The sequence below is a fragment of the Pleurodeles waltl genome, chromosome 6, assembly GCF_031143425.1.
Source record: "Pleurodeles waltl isolate 20211129_DDA chromosome 6, aPleWal1.hap1.20221129, whole genome shotgun sequence".
In the NCBI taxonomy this organism is placed as follows: domain Eukaryota; kingdom Metazoa; phylum Chordata; class Amphibia; order Caudata; family Salamandridae; genus Pleurodeles; species Pleurodeles waltl.
Genome location: NC_090445.1, coordinates 173,528,042 through 173,551,310, shown reverse-complemented (window position 1 = coordinate 173,551,310; position 23,269 = coordinate 173,528,042). Strand labels below are relative to the sequence as shown.

General features: G+C 43.8%; 1 protein-coding gene across 1 annotated transcript in view; it reads right to left on the bottom strand.

The window, feature by feature from the left end:
- RND2 (Rho family GTPase 2) overlaps nt 1–23,269 on the bottom strand; it is a 178,143-nt gene that overhangs the window by 68,858 nt on the left and 86,016 nt on the right. Inside the window, exon 3 of the mRNA XM_069237760.1 lies at nt 7,189–7,298. Coding sequence (XP_069093861.1) covers nt 7,189–7,298 — 110 coding nt within the window. The remainder of the gene's footprint in view (nt 1–7,188; nt 7,299–23,269) is intronic.

Genomic DNA, 23,269 nt, shown 5'->3' with positions numbered 1-23,269 from the left:
CCAGATCTAGAAGGTGACCCTGTGCTTGAGACCACTGTGAGGCTAGGCACTGTTGTAAGGGCCTCATGTGCAGTCTTGCGTTTGGGACAATGGCTATGCATGAGGACATTATGCCTAGGAGCTGTAGTATTGTTCTTGCTTGTATTGTTTGGTTTGGAGACATGTGTTGAATGACCCTGTTGAAATTGTGGATCCTTTGTGGAGTTGGCGTTGCTACTCCTTTTGTCGTGTCTATTATGGCTCCTAGATATTGCTGTACTTTGCTTGGCAGAATGTTTGATTTTGCAAAGTTGACGGTGAACCCTAGTTTGTAGAGGGTTTGTATGACTTGATTTGTGTGGTTTGAGCATTGTGTGAGCGAACTGGTTTTGATTAGCCAGTCGTCTAGATACGGGAACACATGTATTTGCTGCCGTCTGATGTGTGCAGCGACTACTGCTAGGCATTTTGTGAATACTCTTGGAGCGGTTGTTAAACCAAAAGGCAATACTTTGAATTGGTAATGTATTCCTTTGAATACAAACCTTAGATATTTCCTGTGTGATTGATGTATTGGTATATGGAAATATGCATCCTTGAGGTCTAGGGTTGTCATGTAGTTGTGTTTTTTGAGCAATGGTAACACTTCTTGTAGTGTGACCATGTGAAAGTGGTCTGATTTGATGAATGTGTTTACTACTCTGAGGTCTAGAATTGGTCTCAGTGTTTCGTCCTTTTTTGGTATCAAGAAGTACAGTGAATAAACTCCTGTGTTTATTTGTGTGCTTGGTACTAATTCTATTGCATTTTTTTGCAGTAGTGCTTGAACTTCTATCTCTAGAAGCTGTGAATGGTATTTTGTTAAATTTTGTGATTTTGGTGGTATGTCTGGAGGGAATTGCAGGAATTCTATGCAATAACCATGCTGGATAATTGCTAAGACCCATGTGTCTGTAGTTATTTTGTCCCATGCTTCGTAATATTGACGTATCCTCCCGCCCACTGGTGTTGTGTGGGAGGGGTGTGTGACATGTGAGTCACTGCTTGTTGGTAGTGGTTTTGGGGCTTTGAAATCTTCCCCTATTCCTAGGGAATTGCCCCCCTCTATACTGGCCCCGAAAACCTCCCCTGTACTGTCCCTGGTAGGTGGGCGGTGCGGACTGTGAGGTGCTAGCTTGTGTGGCCTGACCCCGAAACCCTCCTCTAAAAGGTGTTTTGCGGAAGGTGTTATAAGATCCTCTGCCCTGCGGGGAATAGAGTGCGCCCATGGCCTTGGCAGTGTCAGTGTCCTTCTTGAGCTTTTCTATGGCTGTGTCGACCTCCGGTCCGAACAGAAGTTTTTCGTTTACTGGCATGTTAAGCACTGCCTGCTGAATTTCTGGCTTGAATCCAGACGTTCTGAGCCATGCGTGCCTACGGATGGTAACCGACGTATTAATGGTTCTTGCGGCCGTGTCTGCTGCATCCATGGAGGAGCGTATTTGATTGTTGGAAATGTTTTGACCCTCCTCAACAACCTGTTTTGCTCTCTTTTGCAGATCTTTTGGGAGATGTTCAATGAGATGCTGCATCTCATCCCAGTGGGCTCTGTCGTATCGCGCTAACAGCGCTTGTGAATTTGCGATGCGCCACTGGTTTGCTGCTTGGACAGCAACCCTCTTCCCGGCTGCATCGAACTTCCTACTTTCTTTATCTGGGGGAGGTGCATCCCCAGAAGTGTGTGAGTTTGCCCTTTTTCTGGCAGCCCCTACCACCACAGAGTCTGGTGGCAGCTGAGAGGTGATGAATACAGGGTCCGTAGGAGGCGCCTTATACTTCTTGTCCACCCTAGGCGTCACTGCCCTACTTTTTACTGGCTCCTTGAAAATGTCCTTTGCATGGCGTAGCATGCCTGGGAGCATCGGCAGGCTTTGGTAGGAGCTGTGGGTTGAAGAGAGGGTGTTAAATAAAAAATCATCCTCTACTTGTTCCGAGTGTAGTTCCACATTATGGAATAGTGCTGCTCTAGCCACCACTTGTGAGTAGGCTGTGCTGTCTTCCGGTGGTGATGGCCTAGTTGGGTATGTGTCTGGGCTGTTATCAGACACTGGTGCGTTGTACAAGTCCCACGCATCCTGATCTTGGTCATCGTGGCTCATGGCGGTGTGAGCTGGCGAATGTGACGGGGTGTAAGTTGGCGAAGCCGGAGTTACAGGTGGAGGCGAGGGAGGAGGTGTTACCTTTTGTGCTGTTTGTTGCTGAGGAGTAAACTGAAGCGTTCTCTTTCGTTTGACAGGTGGAAGGGTACTGATCTTCCCAGTCCCCTGCTGAATAAAGATACGCTTTTGCGTGTGATCCACGTCAGTGGATTGCAGTTCTTGTTCAAATCTATGTTTCTTCATTTGAGAAGACATAGAATGCTCTTCAGTGTAGGAGCCAGAAACAGGGTCTGATGTCGCTTTTTTCGGCTCCGAAACCCCTGTCGATTGTTTTTTCGGCTCCGAGGTAACCTTCCTTTTTTCCTGTGCCGAAAATTCTTGGCCTCTATGGTCTTCGGCGCCACTGTCTCGGCGTCGATCCGTGTCGACACCGAACTCTCGGTGTCGATGCTTCTGTTTAGCACTCTCTCGGTCTCGAGGAGGCTGCGTGCCGGTGTCTCGACCGGAGTCGGACGATCTCGACACTAAATGGGCCTTTTTCGGTGCCGATTGTTGGTCACCGAGAATTTGGGTGGAGCCATGGCCGGTTGGCAGTGGCGTCCCCTGGGCCTTCTTTCCTTTTTTAAGGTTTGATCTCGACGTCTTACTCACAGTTCTTGTAGAGTGTAGCTCGTCGGAGTCTGAATCCTGGATGGAAAAGGATTCCTCCTGTTCCTCTTCTGTCTCGAACTGTCGACGCTCTTTTGGCGTGGACGCCATCTGGAGTCTTCTCGCTCGACGGTCGCGCAGAGTTTTTCGGGACCGGAACGCCCGACAGGCCTCACAGGATTCTTCGCTGTGCTCGGGTGACAGGCACAGATTACAGACCGAGTGTAGGTCCGTATAAGGATATTTGTTGTGGCATTCGGGGCAGAATCGAAACGGGGTCCGTTCCATCGGCGTTGTCCTCCACGCGGTCGGGCCGACTAGGCCCCGACGGGGTGCCGAAATCTACCCCGAAGGGCACCGAAGCGCTTCGATGTTCAACGCGTCGTTGTATGTGTCTATCTCTAACCGGATCGCAACGATACCGTCGAAAATCTTCCGTCTTCAGCTATCTTTCCGTTCCGAAACTCGGAGCGACAGGAACACGTCCGAACCCGATGGCGGAAAGAAAACAATCGAAGATGGAGTCGACGCCCATGCGCAATGAGCACAGAAGGTGGAGTCACTCGGTCCCGTGACTCGAAAACACTTCTTCGAAGAAAAACAACTTGTAACACTCCGACCCAACACCAGATGGCGAGCTCATGCATACCATGTGTATCTACAGCGACAGATGCCATCGAACCTTCCAATTATTCGGATTTACTGGAATACCAGAAGTCCCAGTAACTTTATAGAGGGCGTAATTAACAGCGATTGTCAGTGTTTGGGGAATAAACTGGGGGAATTGGATTTACTCTGCCAATTTCTATATATATGTCCCGAGCATTCCACCCTAGCCTTCACCATTTTCAGCAGGTAAAATCCTGTGTGGAATACCACTGAGTGGCAGTGCTCCCACTAAATTCATAATGCAGATGGGGTTGATAATGCTGGTTACCGGGCTCAGAGGAAATAACAGGCCACTCATAATAAGGGCCTAAGTGGATTAACCCACTGCCATCTATTTTTCAACCTATATTATATATTTTATGAGAAACTCATTCGGTCTGGTTGACCCACACACCTTTAGGTGAACTTGTCAGCACAACTTAGCACAGAGTTGAGAAACAATATAAAGTAACATCCAAGTTTGACAAAGTGGTTAGTTTTGCTAAAAAAAAACAACAATAAGCCTTACTTTGACACCAAAGTTGTCACCAGGGGCCCTGTTTGTTACTGAAACGTCTCCAGCTAATGAATACTGCAGGACCTTCTTTCCTACATGAAATGTATGTCAAATGTGTACACTAACCAGCATCTCCACATACCAGGCCATACTTTTCATTAACTCAAGGTGGGCAGCTAAAATGTCGAGTAGATCTATACCAAACCACTTTCCTACTGCTGTCGAGTAGAAGGAGCTGTGAATGGAGGCAAATTGAATCCTCTGTGACGCGTAATGAGGACCCACCTGACTGAGCCACAAAGCTCCAAACTGCTCTGCACACAGACGTGTATCAAGTGTAAGATGTCTCGCAGAAGCAATGGGTGCAGGTAATCAATGCAGCCACTTTATTTGCTATGAGTGTCTGCCAACAAAGAGTGCGTGCCGAATTGCTCCTCTCCTGAATGCTAGCTTCTAACTACGAGTATGTTTTCACAGGGTGTGTACGCAGAAGAGGTGTAGTACTTCCTGATACAGAACGGAAGCCCTGCACCTGCTGCATAACACTCTTTTCCACAAAGAGAAGAGAGACTATATTATTCCATGTAGTGCCTGGAGACCTGCTATAGCTTAAAAACATAAGAAGGAGAAGTGTGGGGCTGGCTGGTTTCCCTCCCATCTATGTATTGTGCAGGTTACCAGTGCAAATGTAATCAGGAGGTGCTGCTAACTACAAATTGAATCTTCCTAATGATCATCGAAGGTTTGAATTTACTTTCCAGGATAAGCATGCGGGAGCTGGAAGTGGTACAAATGAAGTGCACTTCCCACATCCCAATTAACACCTTCCAATCTTTCTTTAGAAAGTTACACTCCACTACAAATACACTTCATCACGTGTCAAACGTATTCATAGCTACACACAAGAAAGAAATACCATTTGTTTATGCTCCTTCTCCTTTCACCCACATTAGTAAACCTGCTACTCTCCTTTCAGCAATCACCACTCGAGGCGTAAGTGACAAAAAATTCAATGGGTTTCTGGCTATGTCTCTTATCAATTCTTTTCTGTATAATCTTGTCACTCTATAGTCCTACTCTGATTACTTAATTTGTGAAAGAATGAGTGCCAGTGCCCAGAGTTTTACTCGGATGCCATGTCGGGTGCTACTGAATGTCAGCCCATCAAATGCCAAGGTTGTGTTGTCCTAAATTTACCTCTTGCCTCTTTAATCCACTGCCAGGCACTGCCGTTCCCCCCTCCGTCGCCCTCCCCTTAAGATTTGCGGCGGCCACCACTGCCTTTACCTCACTCTGGCAGACTCCTACTTTCTCCCTTTGTGATGGTTTTCTCATCCTCTCTCTGTCAATTTGTGTGTTTTTCCTTCATTTTGCTCTTAGTCATGGTCAGACTGGCCTATGGGGCAATCGAGCAGTGCCCTATGGGCTGGTCTGATGGAGCAGTGCGTCAGCCTGTTTTTAGCAGTTGTGGGCCAGTTTCATGGCCAGGTGGGCCGGCTTTTACTATTGATTTCCCTGAAATTACTATTTCTCTTTAGCTATCTACTTCGCTAATAAGGGCCACTTTTATTTTGGTACCTAGGCCTATTTTCTGTCCCAGTCCAACCCTGCTAATTGTCCGATCACCGAAAAATAAGTGCCATTCCCCCAAAAATGAGTGCCGGTGGCCCCCACTGGCAACCACCATTTCAAATTAAACACTGCCACTCCACTGCAGGGTGTGCTTCTCAAGGCTCAGTTCTGGTGCCCCCCGTTCTAATACACCAGAGACCAGGCCATCTCCTCATTTACCTTGTCTTATCAGCTGCATGCCACTGACACATTTTTTCCTACCCAACATTCACCCCTGAGCTCCAATACAAAGTCTGCCACTGCCTCATAGCCATTCATCACTGGACAGCTGCCCATACTGTATGCTAAACAATGCAAGTTGTATTGCTGCAGTGACAATCTAAATGGTCTTCTTCAGTACTTATTTCTTCCATTGCACAAAGTACTAACACTGTCTTGCAAGAAGTCTTTTCAACTTTCATAAGCAAGCTCCTATAACCTACTATCTTACCCAAATAGGATGTTTATCTCCAATAGAAAAAATATAGGTCACAATAGATCGTTTGTAGCTTTAAAACTAGCATTAGTAGTTTCTATCCCCTAGGTGCCTATCTTGAATGATTAAAGGACATATTCCTTCCTTCACTCAACTAACTTGAATCTTTTTATCCTTCTGAAACTCCTCTGTTGAATCACGATTCCACACATTTCAGCCACTCATACCTATGAAAGCGACTCCCAGTTCATATGCGCTCGTCCCACTTTAACAAGTGCAGTGTCTTCAAGATTCACCTACCTATGCTTAAAAGTGGTCACAACAAAATTTTACCAATTTGTTCTTGCACCTTCATTTTGTCTCATTACTCCCAATGCAAATATTTAGAGTTGGCTGTATATTAAGGTGTGTAGGCCTCCTACCATGAACTGATTCATGGCAAAAAAGTTAAGCAAGACAATCGACACAGATCATGCATTGTATGAATACAAATCTATTACAACCTATACAGTATATGGCCTTTTGTATTACACACCCTCTAATAATGATGACATTTAACCTTGGGTTCCAGATAGGATGCTTCTCCCACTAAAGGGCTACAGTGCCTCTTCAAGGAAGTAAGCACTACGTAAGTGCAATTAGAATACCATTCTTCTGTCCCTAAAAAGAGCATTTTTACTGCTTATAAATAAAAATATGTATGTGGCCCTTATAATGTTTGTACTAGAATCACTAGTCATATCAGTACAGCTCATAGCAATTACTATATAACTTGATGCCATTGCCTTATGGCTGCCTGTGTATAACAGTGCTTGATTTCAGTTGGTGGTTGTCAGTGGAGACCACCAGCACTCATATGTGGGGGCCGGTACTCACTTTTTTTTTAACCTAATCAGACTTTTACAAAGGTCTGGGAGAGAAAAAGTCGACAAAAATGTCACAAAAGGAGAAAGCAGAAACCTGAAAGATTGAGATAACGTGGCAGGGAGAGTCTAGTAGCGGATTAAGGAGCTCTGTGCGGATTTTAACGCAACCCAGCCTTGGTATGAGAAGCGCCGACAGTTAACAGCACCTGCCAGGGCTTCTGAGGAGCGCTTTGAAAACCAGTTCTCTTACAAATTAGGCACTGTCTATACACTTCTGAGTTGCTTGCACCTGCACTGGTCGTCACCCACCACAAGAGACCCAGTGAGGAGGAATCCAGCTCTTACCTTTTTAAGCACACTGTCCAGAGTCTCCGGTCGGCTGACGTCAAAGCAGATGAGCACGGCGTCAGAGTCGGGATAGGCCAGCGGGCGTACGTTGTCGTAATAAGCAGAGCCTGAAATGGAACAGGAAGGGGAGAAAGTCTCGTTAATGGACTGGTGGTAACAGCTGTTCCCCGCCACACTGCAAATTTATTGATTGCTTCATATCAGAGGGAAATGATGTCTGGGTCGTCAATTATTCATGGATCGCATTTGGAAGCTGTCAGGTCAGGAAGACAAACCATGTTGATTCAAACAGATAGCAGCTGTTTAATGAAGGGTGAATGTCAGACGTGGTGGCAGAATGCGGAGACATAGTTTCATACGTTCGTGGAGAAGCCTACATACAGAGTATTAAGTGGGGTTGTCAAAATACTCATCTGCAGAAAAGGACATTTCGACCTTTACTGCAGGGACTGTTCTCTTAACATTTTTAGCAAGTGCCCTACAGCGCACAAATACTGTTACATAGAATGATTCTATTTGGTAGATGGCTTTAAAAAAAAAAGGTAATTACATGTGAAAATACAATGTTTATAGCTGGTGGTTGAGCCAATTAATTGGGTGAGCCTAGTGATAGACAAGCTAAGGGCTTGGCTCTAAAAGCTACAAAATATTTGTTATTCAATACTCATCTAATATATATATATATATATATATATATATATATATATATATATATATATATATATATATGCAAAAAACAAAGGAGAACTCTGGGAAGTTCCCAATTTTAGGTGGAGAGCTGCTCTAGTAAGGAGCACCCTACAACACCAGCGACACTCTAAATTTGCTCACCTCAAATGTCTGCTTATCTAGCAAAGTTTTTAAGCATAAGATCAGCACAGTGCTATTCTCGCCGAGCTAGATAGTGACAGGAGGTGAGCAAATTTAGAGTGTCGCTGGTGTTGTAGGGTGCTCCTTACTAGAGCAGCTCTCCACCTAAAATTGGGAACTTCCCAGAGTTCTCCTTTGTTTTTTGCATAATTTATGCGTCACTCTAACCCTGAAAGGGCCTTGGTTTGACTTATACTGGGTGCTCCCTTGTCTCTGGACAAAGCTATGCCCCTCTGAAGAGCTCTAATGAGAGCGAAACACGTGTCAGGGGTTGCTTTACTCATTCCAGGTTGGCTTGGATGGTATTTGACCAGTCCAAAGCTGTAATACTGTGCCTGGAGTGGTAAATGGCTTTTGTCATTTTAGAGCTCGGCGAGGATGACACTATGTCAATCCTATGCTTAAAGATTTTGCTGTACAAATGGCAAAAGACTTTGTCACTATCTAGCTCGGCGAGGATAGCACTGTGCTGATCCTATGCTTAAAAACTTTGCTAGATAAGCAGACATTTGAGGTGAGCAAATTTAGAGTGTCGCTGGTGTTGTAGGGTTCTCCTTACTAGAGCAGCTCTCCACCTAAAATTGGGAACTTCCCAGAGTTCTCCTTTTTTTTGTGCATAATTTATGCGTCACTCTAACCCTGAAAGGGCCTTGGTTTGACTTATACTGGGTGCTCCCTTGTGTCTGGACAAAGCTATACCCCTCTGAAGAGCTCTAATGAGAGCGAAACACGTGTCAGGGGTTGCTTTACTCATTCCAGGTTGGCTTGGATGGTATTTGACAGGTCCAAAGCTGTAATACTGTGCCTGGAGTGGTAAATGGCTTTTGTCATTTTACAGCTCAGCGAGGATGACACTATGTCAATCCTATGCTTAAAGATTTTGCTGTACAAATGGCAAAAGACTTTGGGGGTCATTCCGACCCTGGCGGTAAATACCGCCAGGGCCGGGGACCGCGGGAGCACCGCCAACAGGCTGGCGGTGCTCCCTTGGGCATTCTGACCACGGCGGTTCGGCCGCGGTCAGAACAGGAAAACCGGCGGTCTCCCGCCGGTTTTCCGCTGCCCTGGGAATCCCCCATGGCGGCGCAGCTTGCTGCGCCGCCATGGGGGATTCCGACCCCCTCACCGCCATCCTGTTCCTGGCGGTTCCGCCCGCCAGGAACAGGATGGCGGTGAGGGGTGTCGTGGGGCCCCCGTAAGAGGGCCCCACTTTGTATTTCAGTGTCTGCATTGCAGACACTGAAATACGCGACGGGTGCCACTGCACCCGTCGCACACCCTCCACTCCGCCGGCTCCATTCGGAGCCGGCATCCTCATGGAGGGCTGTTTCCCACTGGGCTGGCGGGCGGCCTTTTGGCGGTCGCCCGCCAGCCCAGTGGGAAACCCAGAATGACCGCTGCGGTCTTTTGACCGCGGTACGGTCTTCTGGCGGTTCCCTCCAGGCGGGCGGCTCCCGCCGCCCGCCGGGGTCAGAATGACCCCCTTTGTCACTATCTAGCTCGGCGAGGATAGCACTGTGCTGATCCTATGGTTAAAAACTTTGCTAGATAAGCAGACATTTGAGGTGAGCAAATTTAGAGTGTCGCTGGTGTTGTAGGGTGCTCCTTACTAGAGCAGCTCTCCACCTAAAATTGGGAACTTCCCAGAGTTCTCCTTTGTTTTTTGCATAGGCTTGGCTAACCACCCAACCTCATGCTGAGCATGGCCTTTTGCCATGCACAGCGGGAGTTGGCTGCAAGGCCTGTCTCTCTGAGTGTGAGAATGTGTCTCTGGGTGTGAGAGTGGCTATGAGAGTGTTTGTCTGGGTTTCGGTTTGTGTGTGTGAGAGGGTCTACGTGGGTATGAGGGTGGGTGTGAGAGGGTCTGATTGTGCTCCAATGGATTAAAGATGCATTCACCTCCACAAAGGATTTCAGATCCTGTTTCAACATGGAATCATGGACTAAACACCCTTACTTTGCCTTCACCAATCCCAGGAGTTAGGATCATTTGGCCTTTCCAAAAGTGGAGCTTCAACTAGGGCACCTGCTATGTTTATGTTTGTAAGTGCTTCCTGCTGAGGTTCAATTTCTGTGACCAAAATGGCCTGCCCACCCGCAGTCTATATAGATTAAGCCCTGGCAAGGTGGTGGATCCCTAGGGCATAAATAAGCCACAAATAAGCCTAGGAGGGGGGCCCTGTGCACCCCCACCTTTATTTTTAACATGCCCCCAGGAACTGGCCCACCCAAGGGCTTTATTAAAACAAGCACAGGAGACCGTGCTTCATTTTGTTAAAAACAAATTGCTGTGGATGTTCAACCTTATCGCAAATTTGCAGTAATTTTTTTTTTTAGAAAGTGCTTTTTCCCTCGGGGGGTCCCCCTGGCACCCTGGTACCAGAGCTAAGGGACCAGGGTGTCCCTACCCTGGTCCCTTTTCTCATTTTTTGTCTTTTTTTCATTGTTGAAGTGTTCGCAGCCAACCAGATCTCATCACAAGATCGATAGGGTTCGCGGAAACTTCACATCCCTATATACAAATTAGTTTTTTCTTTAATAGTTCAAAAACTACTGAATGGATTTACACCAAAATAACAAAAAGGGCTCTTTCTGGACCAAGAGGTAGCTTTCTGCCAAATTTGGTGTAATTCCATCCAACGGTTCGGCCTCTATTCCTGTTCAAAATATCTATGGAAATTAACACGTTTTGGCATGCCCCTTTTTCTCGGCCCCCCCCCTTGACCGATCACCCCGAAACTTTCCAGACAGCAGCTGGTGTGAGCATTGTATTTTTTTGGGAAAATTTTGTGGAGATCCATTAACCAGCACTAAAGATATAGGCAAGTAAAAAAATATTTTTTCTATGGAAACTAGATCCTTACTATAATTAGGAACAGAAATATTTTCAACATGCAGAAGCATTTCAAGTTAGAACATTCGAATACAATCCCTGCACTGAAAACATCCAGGCACTTACTTCCTCCCAGCGATGATGCCATTATGGAACCAAAAGGCAAGTTAGTTATTTATGTGTCTTATATATGTGGTTATTGGTGTCATAGATGCAGAAGCATTATAGTCTATTCAATCTTGTACAAGAGATGATTTTGTACAATGCACACTTTGAACTAATGTATTTCAAGGTGCTCTCAAGTGATGAAGGAGAAAGAGGCACAGTGACACAAAGTAATCATTTAGGATCACACCATTTGGTCAATCCGGGAAGCCAGGATGAATCCTGAGCCACTAAATGGGCATCTATTACATGAGGCCTAGCTTGTTTTTGGCTTGAGGTTCCAAGAAGACATCAAGCTAAGCCAGAGCTGGGCATCTGGCTCAAGCCTTCAGTGGCTTACCCACAACTAATTTGGCAGAGTTACCTGTGTTGTAATGAGAGATATTTCTCTGAACAGGAACAGATTTTACTCAACAGAGGACATATTGCGTTGATTACCTTTTTTCTGGTCTTTAATCTCCAGTGGTGCAAATGTTGCACAAAATCTACTCATTTGTAATTTCAGCCTAATCTTGGCTTTGCTGGCATTTTGGCCTATTTGCTGAACTCACTTTCAGCTGGGTAGATGGCAATGGTGGGGAAAGAGAAGTGGATAATATGTAAAATCAGGTTTTATCTTTATAACAGAGGTATGCTGGCAGTCTAGGAAATTGGCAGATAACCCTATTAACCGATGCCTTTTTAGTAGAGGGAGTGCGAGCTAACAAATTAACAGTGAGAGCCGAGCCAAGCGTCTGGCTCAGTTCTTAGAGCATGTGCACGAGCCGAGCCCTGAAAATGTTTGCTATGTAAATCACGAAAATCAACATCACGTAAAATGTTAGAACGTTTCTTCAAAATTTAAAGCAGTATATTTCTTTAACATGTGGAAGCTTTATCATTATTACTTCACATTATAGCTCTGCACTAGGAAGTAAATGTTTTTAAACATAAACGATTAGTGAACTAAGAGGCAAGACAGTTGTCGGGTGAACCCGCACATAGCCTGAATTATATAGCAACATTGTGGTCTGTTAAATCAAACACAATAAGTTTTTGTACAACTGGTATTCTGAACTCACATATTTGAAATGGCTTTCATGAGAAAGGTGTTATGGTCTTATAAAATATTTGCCAGAGATCACACAATTGAAGCAGTGAAGCTGCAATTTATCTAGATTTTCTGGTTTCACTTTGTACCAATCAGCCAATAAATGGGTATCTTTTTGCCTTTCCTTATGTAAACTCTTTCTTCTTACCTTTTTGTGTATTTTTTCTGCAGTTATTACATAATGAAAACTTGACCAGAAGGTACTGGAGTACTTTACATGAGCACCAATTACTTTACACAATGTCACATTGAGTGATTTGCAGAGAATCACAAGATATTGAGCTGACACCAAGATTCAAACCTGTTTTTTTAGTTATTCGGCACCATGATAATGGAAGGAATGATTTTAGCAAGAGGAACCAGACACGCTTTTATCTTCTAAGAATTACAATTAGAGATGGGCAGTGACAAGGCACTGGGAAAAAAACAGTGGATGTCCGTTCCTGCAATCCCTCAGTCCACATAGGGATGTGAAACTGCTTGGTTTTCTGTCAGCAGGAGAACTTTAGGTGAAACATCCCAGAGTGGCGAGGCTTTGTAAAGTCGGCCACCATAAAGTTAGTCACCATATGGCCCAGGAGACATGGACACTTGGTTCTGGGAAGAGTCATTTTGGTAATTCAGCATTACTCTTTGACACAGAATTAAAATAGTTATGTCATTATGCTCACTAAAGTAATTAAGAGTAATCAGTGTGTAACATTAGCACAGAAACAACAAGCTCACACTGCTGTTCATATTGGTCTCCATTTTGCATTATTTTCTTTGCACAAAATACATAATCAAATCCATTTTTGATGCATGGGTTTATTTTACTATAAGAAACTAGTGCTAAATGCTAAGTGCATGTTGGGGGACAATAATACCCCAAGCGCACATTTAATAAGTTCAAGCGGCTGCTCGTACTGCTATTATTTTTCTCTTACATTTGGCGCTATTTCTTAGCCCAAAATTTATCCTCGTGTCCATTTTAGATGAGAGAGGCATTTTTGTACTAAGAAAGTAGCTCTAAATGCAGAATTACTCTTCTCCATAATTCCACATAATTGTGTGGAATTTTTAGATCATTCCAGGCGATTACACTACATGGAATTATGTAAGTTACACCCACCCTTAGTCAGGGCGTGTGCAGTAGGAAGGTATACTTCATTGCAGCGTGTTATCTGCTCGGTTCCTTGGTGGGGTTGTGGTGAGAGGTGGGGCAGTCAGTTTATTTTAATTACATTTGGCCTGGTACATGCAAGTAGAAAGGAGTGGGCCAGCATTTTCCTGCTAGTTATGTGCCAGTATTAATGAAACTTTTTTGCAGCAGAAGTTTCAGGCATGTAATATTTTGTAATATTGTGTTGTTAACCCCATTCCACACATATTGGTGGACCAAACGTGTACATGTTGTTGACAAATTCAATTTTTGCCCAAGGTAACAAGTTGTACTCGCTTATTGTGTGTAACTAAGGAGTGGGCTTTATTTTTTTATTGAGATGGGCATGCTTAGGCTTGTAAATGGCATAAGTAAAAAAAAAAAAAAACAACGTGACAGAGACACTGGTGCATTGGGTAAAGAAGTACAATACTTATCAGTCAATCATCCTTCGAAAGGTGGCCCTCATTGGGCCACAGATGTCATTCGCTCAGAAAAAGTTTGTGGGAGCCTTTGAGGAACTGTCGGAAGCATGCTAGAAAGACAGGGCATTGGGGAAAAAAAGAGTGGCTAAGGATTTCAGGTTGAAATACAAACATATATTGGGATCAGACTGGTGTGAATGTGTGGGTGCAATGCATGATGCTGAAGAAGGATAAGAGTGTGACTCAACCCTTCCAGCCCGCAGGCACTGCAGGAGATAAAAAGGGTGCATGTTGGGCATTCAATGAGAAAAGCTGGCACTTGCAGATTCAAACACATTTGCTCATTTTGTGGGATTGCAGGCAACTTAGAGTTTAAATAGTTCAAGAAATCTAAGGACAAAATAGAGCAAAAGTGCTGAGGGATTGGGGCATGATATTAAAGCTCTCCCACCCGTGGTATTTCGGGCATTTCCTGAATCCCCATTTGAGAACATTTGACTACTCTTAGAGCTGCTTAAAAGTGCAAAAGGTAATGCTCGTTCAGTTGCATGTGTTGGTCGGCAAATTAATTTTCCTTTACAAATCATACAAATGGACTGCTCCTTTCTCAAGAGACCATGCTTACGTGAGCTCAGGTCTGAAAGCAAAACATCATAGGATCCACCCACCTACCAGCATAATTGAAGCATAATTTTGGAATATGGCTGACTTTTCTAGAGAATTTCAGTGGAATTTTTGTTTGACCACCTCATAGTCTGTTGAGTTTGGGCTTGTCAATAATGCAGCGGGCAGTGCACCATCTTGAGGGTAGAACAGCTTTGGCCCAGGCAATGGGTTGAAAACAGCCTTGTTGGGAATGGCACATTTCTAGAGTTGTTCTCCATATCGATAGCCTTCCACATATGAACCGAGCGCTTTCACAATCAGTTGGTCATATTTTGGTCACACTGCAGGTTGGTGGTGAATTGTATGAACATTCCAGTGCAAAAGGGTGTTGAATCTCCTCAAAGAGGTGGTATTGAGATGTCTTTAAAAAAAAAATGTGTGTAGAGCAAGAATGCAGTCGATGCCTTATTTCATTTTAAATTGCAGGAAATCGGGAATTTTCATCCTGGATCAGCGGAAGAGGCCATTACTTTCCCAGAACATCTTTGGAATATTGGTGCCAAGTCCAACCTGATCTTTTTGCAGCCAGCTTAGCCCCTATGACAAGGGAGACCTTTGGGGGCACTTTACAGTCCTAATTGTCTTTTTCTGATGCCTCGCAATTGGGAAGGAGGGAGAGGAAGTTTTTCTTTGGAAAATTGGGTGGAATTTTTGCAGTACTTGTGACAGTAGGACAGTTCTGCCAAATTTGCATATCATTATTTGTTGGTATTACTATTTGTTGCAACAATTGCAGGCTTTGTGGATTACTTGCAATCTTTTTCCTTTTGGAAAACCCTGAAGATTTGGAGGTGGCTAGACGGGCAGGAATCTGGCGACAATCTGTAGTTCTTTCCCCAGATCAGCAGCTCAAAAGATGAGGTTTTCCTGTTCTAAGCCACTTTTTCCTTGGTATTCTATAGAGCCTTTCAAATCTCCGAGCTGATAGCCAGGTCCAAGTCCGATATTCAAGAAGGTTTGCTCCTGCACCATATGTCCTAGTGGGATAGGCTATAGTGCTCCTTCTCCCAAGGTCCAAGACAGACCAGTTAGGAAAGGGTGAACAGATGGTACTTATGCATGCACATGGTTTCTTGGGTTGCCCCGTTGCTTCTTTAAAGGGGCTACTATAGCATCGCAGGTTCTTACCCATGTGTTTATGGGCTGCAGGAGTAGACGATTTAGGATTCAACTCCCACTCTATTAGGATTGGGGCGTCCATGGGATGTGGGTACTGTAAAAAGGGTCAGGAGACAGCGGTCTAACTGTTGCAAGCGCTATGCACGCCTCGGTATCTGGACCCTGCACTATTGCCCTCCCTCCTCTCATCACTTGTCACTGATTTATTTTGGATTACTGTATGCATTTTAGGATTAGGGGTGTGTGAAATCTGTGCAACATGACTTCGGGAAGTAACGCAAAGTTTCAGCAAAATATGTGAAATTATGTGAAATGTAAATCCATTATTATAATCTATATTTCAGAATGAAACACGCCCTCACCCCAGTCTGTAATGTAAGAACACATTTAACAAAAGCACTGCAAACAACTGCCACTCACAATTTGTTGTTTGCATGCGTTCACAGTAAATGTTTACAGTGACTGGTGCATTTTGGGGTACATTTTTACCATAAAAGGCACATAATTATGAGAAATTGCATATTGACGTAATTTCTGGAATTTAGTGTAACAAGTGTAATGCAAAATTCCCAAAATTAGATAAATTACCCCAGTGTAATTAACATTTTGCTCAGGGTGATTTTATACCAATTGATTTGTTCTCCCTCGCAAATGCCATGCATTAGGTCATACAGCTTTAGCCTACATTTGAGTCCTCAGTCATGTTTTTTGTGAGAAGAACAGGTGTTGCGTTCAAACAGGGCAACTTTGCAAGGAAGATGCACGAAGCAGGTCTTTGCATGTTCTGATTGTGTATCAATGATTTGCGACAGTGTGCCTAAGAAACAGCAAATCCTCCTGTTCTAATTATACTGCACATCAGTGGTATTGACTTGGCAGTTGTAGGGGTGTGGGGTGGCTATGAGCAGCCCATAATTGAGATATCTTGGTTGGGAAAGAGAGTTCCAGGAGCTGTTATTGCATGATTACACACAATACCTGGAGAATATTGAAGATGGGGGGTCATCATCCAGAGGCTGAATGAAGTGGCTGGGTGCCTCAATAGCCATTTGAAATGGTTGCCTAATATGTGCTCACGCAGGACATATTAAGCACTGTACCTCATTGCTGTTTGGGTCGGGACCTATACTTTCATAGTGATGGTGTGCATTTGCTGCCTCAGGGTAATGAGCTATTTGTGCATGCACACATTGCTGGCCTTTGCATTGCAGCAGATTTTGTAGCCTGACCAGGACCTGGCGGTCGGGGGTGAGTGGGGAGTTCTTTGTCGGTCTGTCAACCATCGAAGCCTGTGGTGGATAGGCTCAGGATGGGCCACAACAATTGGTAGACAACTTGACATCACTTACTCAAAAGCCAGGTGAACTCTGAATTCAGTTGTATGTTTCCCTGAAGTAGGAGCCATGGTCCTGCGGTGATCGAGTGTTTGGGTTGGGTGCTACAGGGACGGTCTCTAACCTTCACATGTACTTTATGGCACTGACCTAGGGAAGTGGGGAGGATGAAGCTTGTGCCAGGGGACCAAGGTATGGCCTAGTTGCCATATCCCAAAGGGTGCTGGGGGAGATGACTTCAACAGGGTTGCCTCTGGGTCGCTGCTATTCTAGGGGGCTCAACTGATAAGTTAGCCTGAGGCTCCCTCTGTACTAAAGGATCTAGAGAGAATGTCCTGGGGGAAGTTCTACCAGGGGTAGCAAGGACAACTTCAGGGGAAACATTTTCTGGTGTTGGAAAGGCTGGTGAGGTGGTCAACTTGAGACTCTTGGGGTGTGTGGGTTCGGTGGTCGCATGTCTAGACTCATGCAATACTTTTTTTTATAAATAAGTGTATAAATATTCTTGTTGATGTCACTGACATCCAAATACGGCCTGAGAAGTTACTCTGAAAACAAACATGACTTGACTTGTTCATAGGGTAGATTGGGTGGGCTTGAGCCCCTCAGAGGGTTCCACACCTAAGAATGTATTGTTGTGCAGAAACACTGGTATATTTGTTTCTCTGAAGGTACATTCATTCAGTGCTGGCAAGAAAAGGGGCAACAATATTCTTTATTAGTGAGTATAAGCCACTTTTGTAACAAAATGATAGTTAACGTAGAGCATTATAGATCGTTATCCAGCCCCTTTAAAACAGACATCATGCCATAGATAGGTGAAAAGTCTAAAAACCATAGGCATCATGTTGCATGGGAAAGAGATTATTAGAGTTTGTCCTGAATACATTAACAATGTCAAATCTTTGGTTAAGCATTTACAGAACTTATTTAGACCTTTTTCAGCATCAGATCCATATAAAATAGCTTAAATGTTGAATTGAGGAGCCATGCAGGAAATCTATTCTCAAGCTCTGCTTAATGGGATTCATTGCCATATCCATAATTCTGAAAATTTAATCCTGTTTTTTTCATGTCACTGTTGCTCAGAATGATACATTTATAATATTTGCATAGGCATTTGGTCAGACATTTGCATGCACTGATATCATAACGTCCCAAAGTTTGAAATCTTCCATACATCCACCACTTCTCCACAACATTACCTTCCTAGATAGATGGACATTGAAGGCAGAAACGATGACCAGGCCATCTAATTTTCCACTGTGTCTGTGAGACAATATTATACATTTTCCTAGTTTTTACCTCTTTCTTTGAACAACCTCCTAAGCGAGAAGCTTGTCTCGAAATGTTCATAGCCTGTATACTATTCACCCATTTTACACCAGGTTTTCTCCAACAAATGTGTGTGCTGTGGTGGGGGAATGAAAAGTGTCCATATTATGGACCGTTCAGCAAAGGAAAGTCAAGGCTCTTCCGGAAACAATGGATACAGAAATGCAGAAAGAAAGGCGCAAAACAAAGTGCAGTACTTTGGTAAGAAAAGAAGGACCATCTAGTGACTATATTGCTGACCGTGAAGGCAAAGGAACTGAATTTGAATCTGGCTTTTGTGCTAGTTGTGCTCCATTACCTCGGCAAGCTAAGCAAGGCTCGACCTTGGCTTGGGCTGAATATCTAGCCCTGGCTTAGCCCTTGTGGCATGTGGATTGGCGAGTGAAGCAAAGCATCCTAGCCACTACCTTTCTTCTCCTAACATCTGTTTTAAAAGACAACAAAAGACTCATCACATGAAAAGTGAGCACCCAATAGCTGAGCTGCAATTCGCACGTTTACCTGCAGACTTGTAGCAAGTCAGAGTCCTCTATTTTGCTAATTAATGGCCATTGAGGTGTTGACCCTTCTTTTTCCCTCTTTACTGTTTAAGTCAGCTGACGGCAGTGATAGCAATATAGAAATAGGCTCTGCCTTCCCTTACCTTTAACTTTGTTCTTCTTTAAATAAAGATATTATAACATTTTATATAAGTTAATGTCAAAATCCATTATTATGAGATAATTGTATTTACTGAACACAGAGTTCTAATTTAGGTCAAGAAATAATGGTACACAAACCATTGTCTTTTGGTGATAAATGAAGAGTGAGGGAGATATTTATCCAGTAGGTGAAATGTACAATGTGTCATGTGAAAACTTTCTTTCAAATTCATACTTTCTCTTTGACCAAAATATTTTATCCTATGCACGTCACTTTACTTCACAGTGCCTAATTTAAATTGAGCGTCACATCTGAAATTATCTTAAGGAAGTAAATTTAGTATAGTATGTGTGCTATTTTAAGCCTCACTTCCATATGGATTAGCTGCCAGGAACAAGCGAAAAATGTTGCTGGCAGCCATTACACAACTCCGGGACTTAGTCCCCTGTCCTGTTCTTAAACAGAATTTTTAAGGGGTTGAAATTCTCTCGTGGCCCTTAGGTAAGGAGACCCAGAGAGACCTGCCCCAGCACCGCTGGTGCTAAAACTGAAAAAAAAGAAAAATCATCTAATTTTGCCTCAATCCCATGGGACTCGAGCGGGATCACAGCAAAAATATTTATACATACATACATATGGCAGCCCAGGGCTGCATTCTTTCATTAATGGATTAATAGGAGGGGTTTGTGCTGCTCTCTCCCCAAACAGTTTTCGTCCCCATGGATATTCTCCCCTAGGACCCAGTTTAATTATTATGAGGAGATGGGCACCCGGTCCCCCTCCCCTAGCCAGGTCCCCATCCCCCAGGGCCAAAGTATTTTTAAGGGGAGTAGGGGCCACACGGCTCCACTCTCTGAGTGTTTAAATGGCCCTGGGGACCCTATCCCCAGGCCATGACTTTAAAAAAAAGGGAGGGGGACCGGGCAGCCCCCCCTCCTTGAGCCTTTAATGGCCTCAGGGACCCCATCCCCTGGGGCCGGCTCACTTGCTGTGTACCAGGGAGACCTTTCCCAGGGCACAGTGGTTTCCCTGTCCACACTGTTGAGGGCAGGGAAGCATGTTTTGTCCCATCTGGCGGGAGCATTTTTAAATCTCTCATCAAACGGGAGCAAACACAAAGTCTACTCCGAGCGGGCAGGAGCTTTAAAAATCCTTCTGCTGGCTGGGAACAGACCTGTATTTAGTTTCCCCGCCCATACTGATGCAGGAATGGAAATAGAACATGTCCTCTCCTCTTAATATCTATGTTTTGCCCCACGGGATGGGATACCTGGGTACCAAAAGCCAACCCTACCCTGGACACATCAAAGGCTGTGTGTGGTGTAGGGTTACCAACCTACTGGACGTCTGGCCACAGGGCCTGTCGCCAGGCCAAGACTTGTGGCCAACACCCTGCCGCACACAGCCAAAAGATGTCTGCAGCTTGAGGCTGGCTGACTGTGGGGAGCTGGAAGCAGGGCCTGGCTGCAAGATGTCATCAATGATGGAATTTGAGATGTCATCAGTGATATCATAAATGCTGACATAGAACATGTCATGAGTGATGTAATATGTGAGGTCATAAGCAGTGCATGGCGGCTGCACTAGTTATAGTTAGCTCTGCTACACATAAGTGGTGAATTTCTGTGGCTTTTTGAGTTCAAACATTAATGTTGTCACTGACATATTTACCTAACTATAACATTACTTTAACCTTTGTTTTTTTCAGTGAATAGATAGATAGATAGATAGATAGATAGATAGATAGATAGATAGATAGATAGATAGATAGATAGATAGATAGATAGATTCCAGAACAAGCTAAAACCAGTAAAGACATCTGAATAGAGGGCTGACCATAAGCAGTGACATATTCATTGGAGTTTAGTACTCTTTTCACCATCAATATTTGATCTATCTACAGCCATCAATCCACCAATTAAACTTTTTCTGAACTATGGATAATAAATTATTCTTATGGGGCTTTTTACTATTGGTTTATGTTAGGAATTTATCATGGATTGCAGAAGGTTTCATGTAAAAAACAATATATTGCCAAAAACACCTTAAAACACGTGAGCATTGGAATACCTCGCATTTATCACTTCACCAGACCTGTCCTATGGATTGGCAGAACTCGGATATTTCCAGCTCAGATAAAGTAACTCTCCACTGCCGCCACAAGGATTGGTTCTGCTAACTTCCAGTGACATCAACAAATGATCCCATAAACAACAGCCAGCAATATGTTTTTCCTGTTATCTGGCGGCAGCAGCTCTTGAGAGCAAGGAGAAAAGTCACCCATTAGCAATGTTTTTTGCAAATCTGGTGTATACAAGGCCAGACAGAAAAGCTCAACATGTTCACATCGTTTTTTGTTCATAGCCTTTTATACTGACAGATGGCTTGTTTCTGAATGTTTCCAATGTTTGCAGCTAATGGAACTTAGGCAATGGGAATAATGTGATCTGCCAAGATCACAGAATTTGTTTAAGTGACGACGCCAGGATTAGAACGACATATTCCTAGTCCATCAGTTTTTAGCTTCACCAGTTCTCTACAGCTCCTTCCATACAAATGCCAATGCAGGTCTCCTATGACCAGGAGTGGTTAAAGGGGATAGCAAGATCAGACAACCAAACCACCCCCCAGGAGATTTCAGATTCCCTTTTCAAACAGGGAACAAGATGACACTTTGCCCAAGGTACCACAAAACCGCATTGTCTTATTCTGGATCCATCAGAAGCTATCTCAGTCTCATGCCATTTGGCAGTGTCAACTTTAACCCAAAACTTTAGTTGTGTTAAAACTAAACTTATTCTGTAAAATAAATATGTTTTAAAAAATAAGCCCTGGTCCCAAAGTTCACTTAGGAGCCCACCACTATTGCTGCTCAATACCAGAGTTGCTGAATATCTGGACTGCCTGGTCCTTATTTCACCTCATGCCTCTTTCTTCCACCACCCTACATTTATAGTGTCTTAGGGCCAGATGAAGCAAAGGTTTTTACCCATTCTGTGTCTATGGGAAAAAGTGTTCGTACATATGGCCCTTAATCTCTTGCAGGTGTTTTTAATTCCTGCATTCTACTTTTGTCACTATGTCTCTAGCTCTCTTTTTTTCTCCTTCTCATTTTCTTTCTCTTGCTCTATGTCAATGTCTGCTTATGAAAAATAAGTCATCACCCTCAAAATTAAATGCCAGTGCCCACCGCCTTTAGCTACTGGCACAAATTAAGCACTAGTTATTTCCCACAGTTAATAATAAGACCCCACAGTTAAGTAACACTAGGCACTCTGGATCACAAATTAAAACCTGGGATTCATTACCGCTCAAGCATAAGGACTTCTGAAAACCAGTCGACAAGACAAGCCACATACAGCCATTAGTAGAATACTACACCGCCTGACAACTAAAAGAGGTCAGTCTGGAAGAATGAGGGTAGACGAGTGCAGGACCGAACAAGTCGGTCATGGGCAAATCAGATGTCTGAAGAAAGAGATGCCATTTCTTTGACCAATCAAATGAGGCCATCTGCAGGCTTATGAAATAAGTTTCTGGATCTGATAACAACACTTTTAGTTCCTGGACCAACCGCATGATGTCTAGCACAATACAATGTTGTTATATGCTGTACCTAAATTGTCAGTCACACGATTCCAACTTAATTCTGTTCGTGGTCATGATCAAAATGGCTTCCTTCAAGGTTGTGTCTCCTATGAAAAAAAGAATGCACCAATAGAAGGTCATGTTGAACTCCAGCATCTTTCAGGTATGGTTTAGGATCTCATTGATGTATATAAGCTTTTCAGTGCAGCTAGGACCTTTTCAGACCGTTCCCTAATAGCAAGATTGGAAGCAATATGCTTTCATTTTCATTTTCCAGGATGAGGTGAGTGCATCTAAGGGCATTTCTCATTTAGAATTTTATATTCTGGATGAAATCCTTCTGGTGCATATAGATTCTGTACTATATAATTTTAATTGTCGGCACAATGTGGGGTGGCACCAAAAAGGGGCACAATAGTATTCCTGAATGTTTCAAAAATAGCCCCGTTTGCTAGAATTGTAGAGCAGGACATGATCCCGCTCAGGGTACTGCAAATCCTTGCAATGTTCCTGCGTTCAAGAGGCATGCTGAAGTTAAGAGGATTTTTGCTACATATGTGGTAAAATATATTCAATAGATTTAAAATAGATCATGTATGTCATATAACCAGATATCACAATACTCACAACAGCTCTGATCACCAAGGAAAAAAAGCATGCAGAACACACATGGGAAATCCAATCAATGCAAATATGTTATTTAGTTGGCTGTCACCACAACATCACTTCTACCTCGTGATACGAGACACATGAAGATCCAAAACAACATATTGGGAGGCATTTGGACACAACCCAGTTATGCCATATGGGCATGATACTCAACAGAAAAACACATGTCTGCTGAGCAAACAGTATGTCTCTTAACCTAGA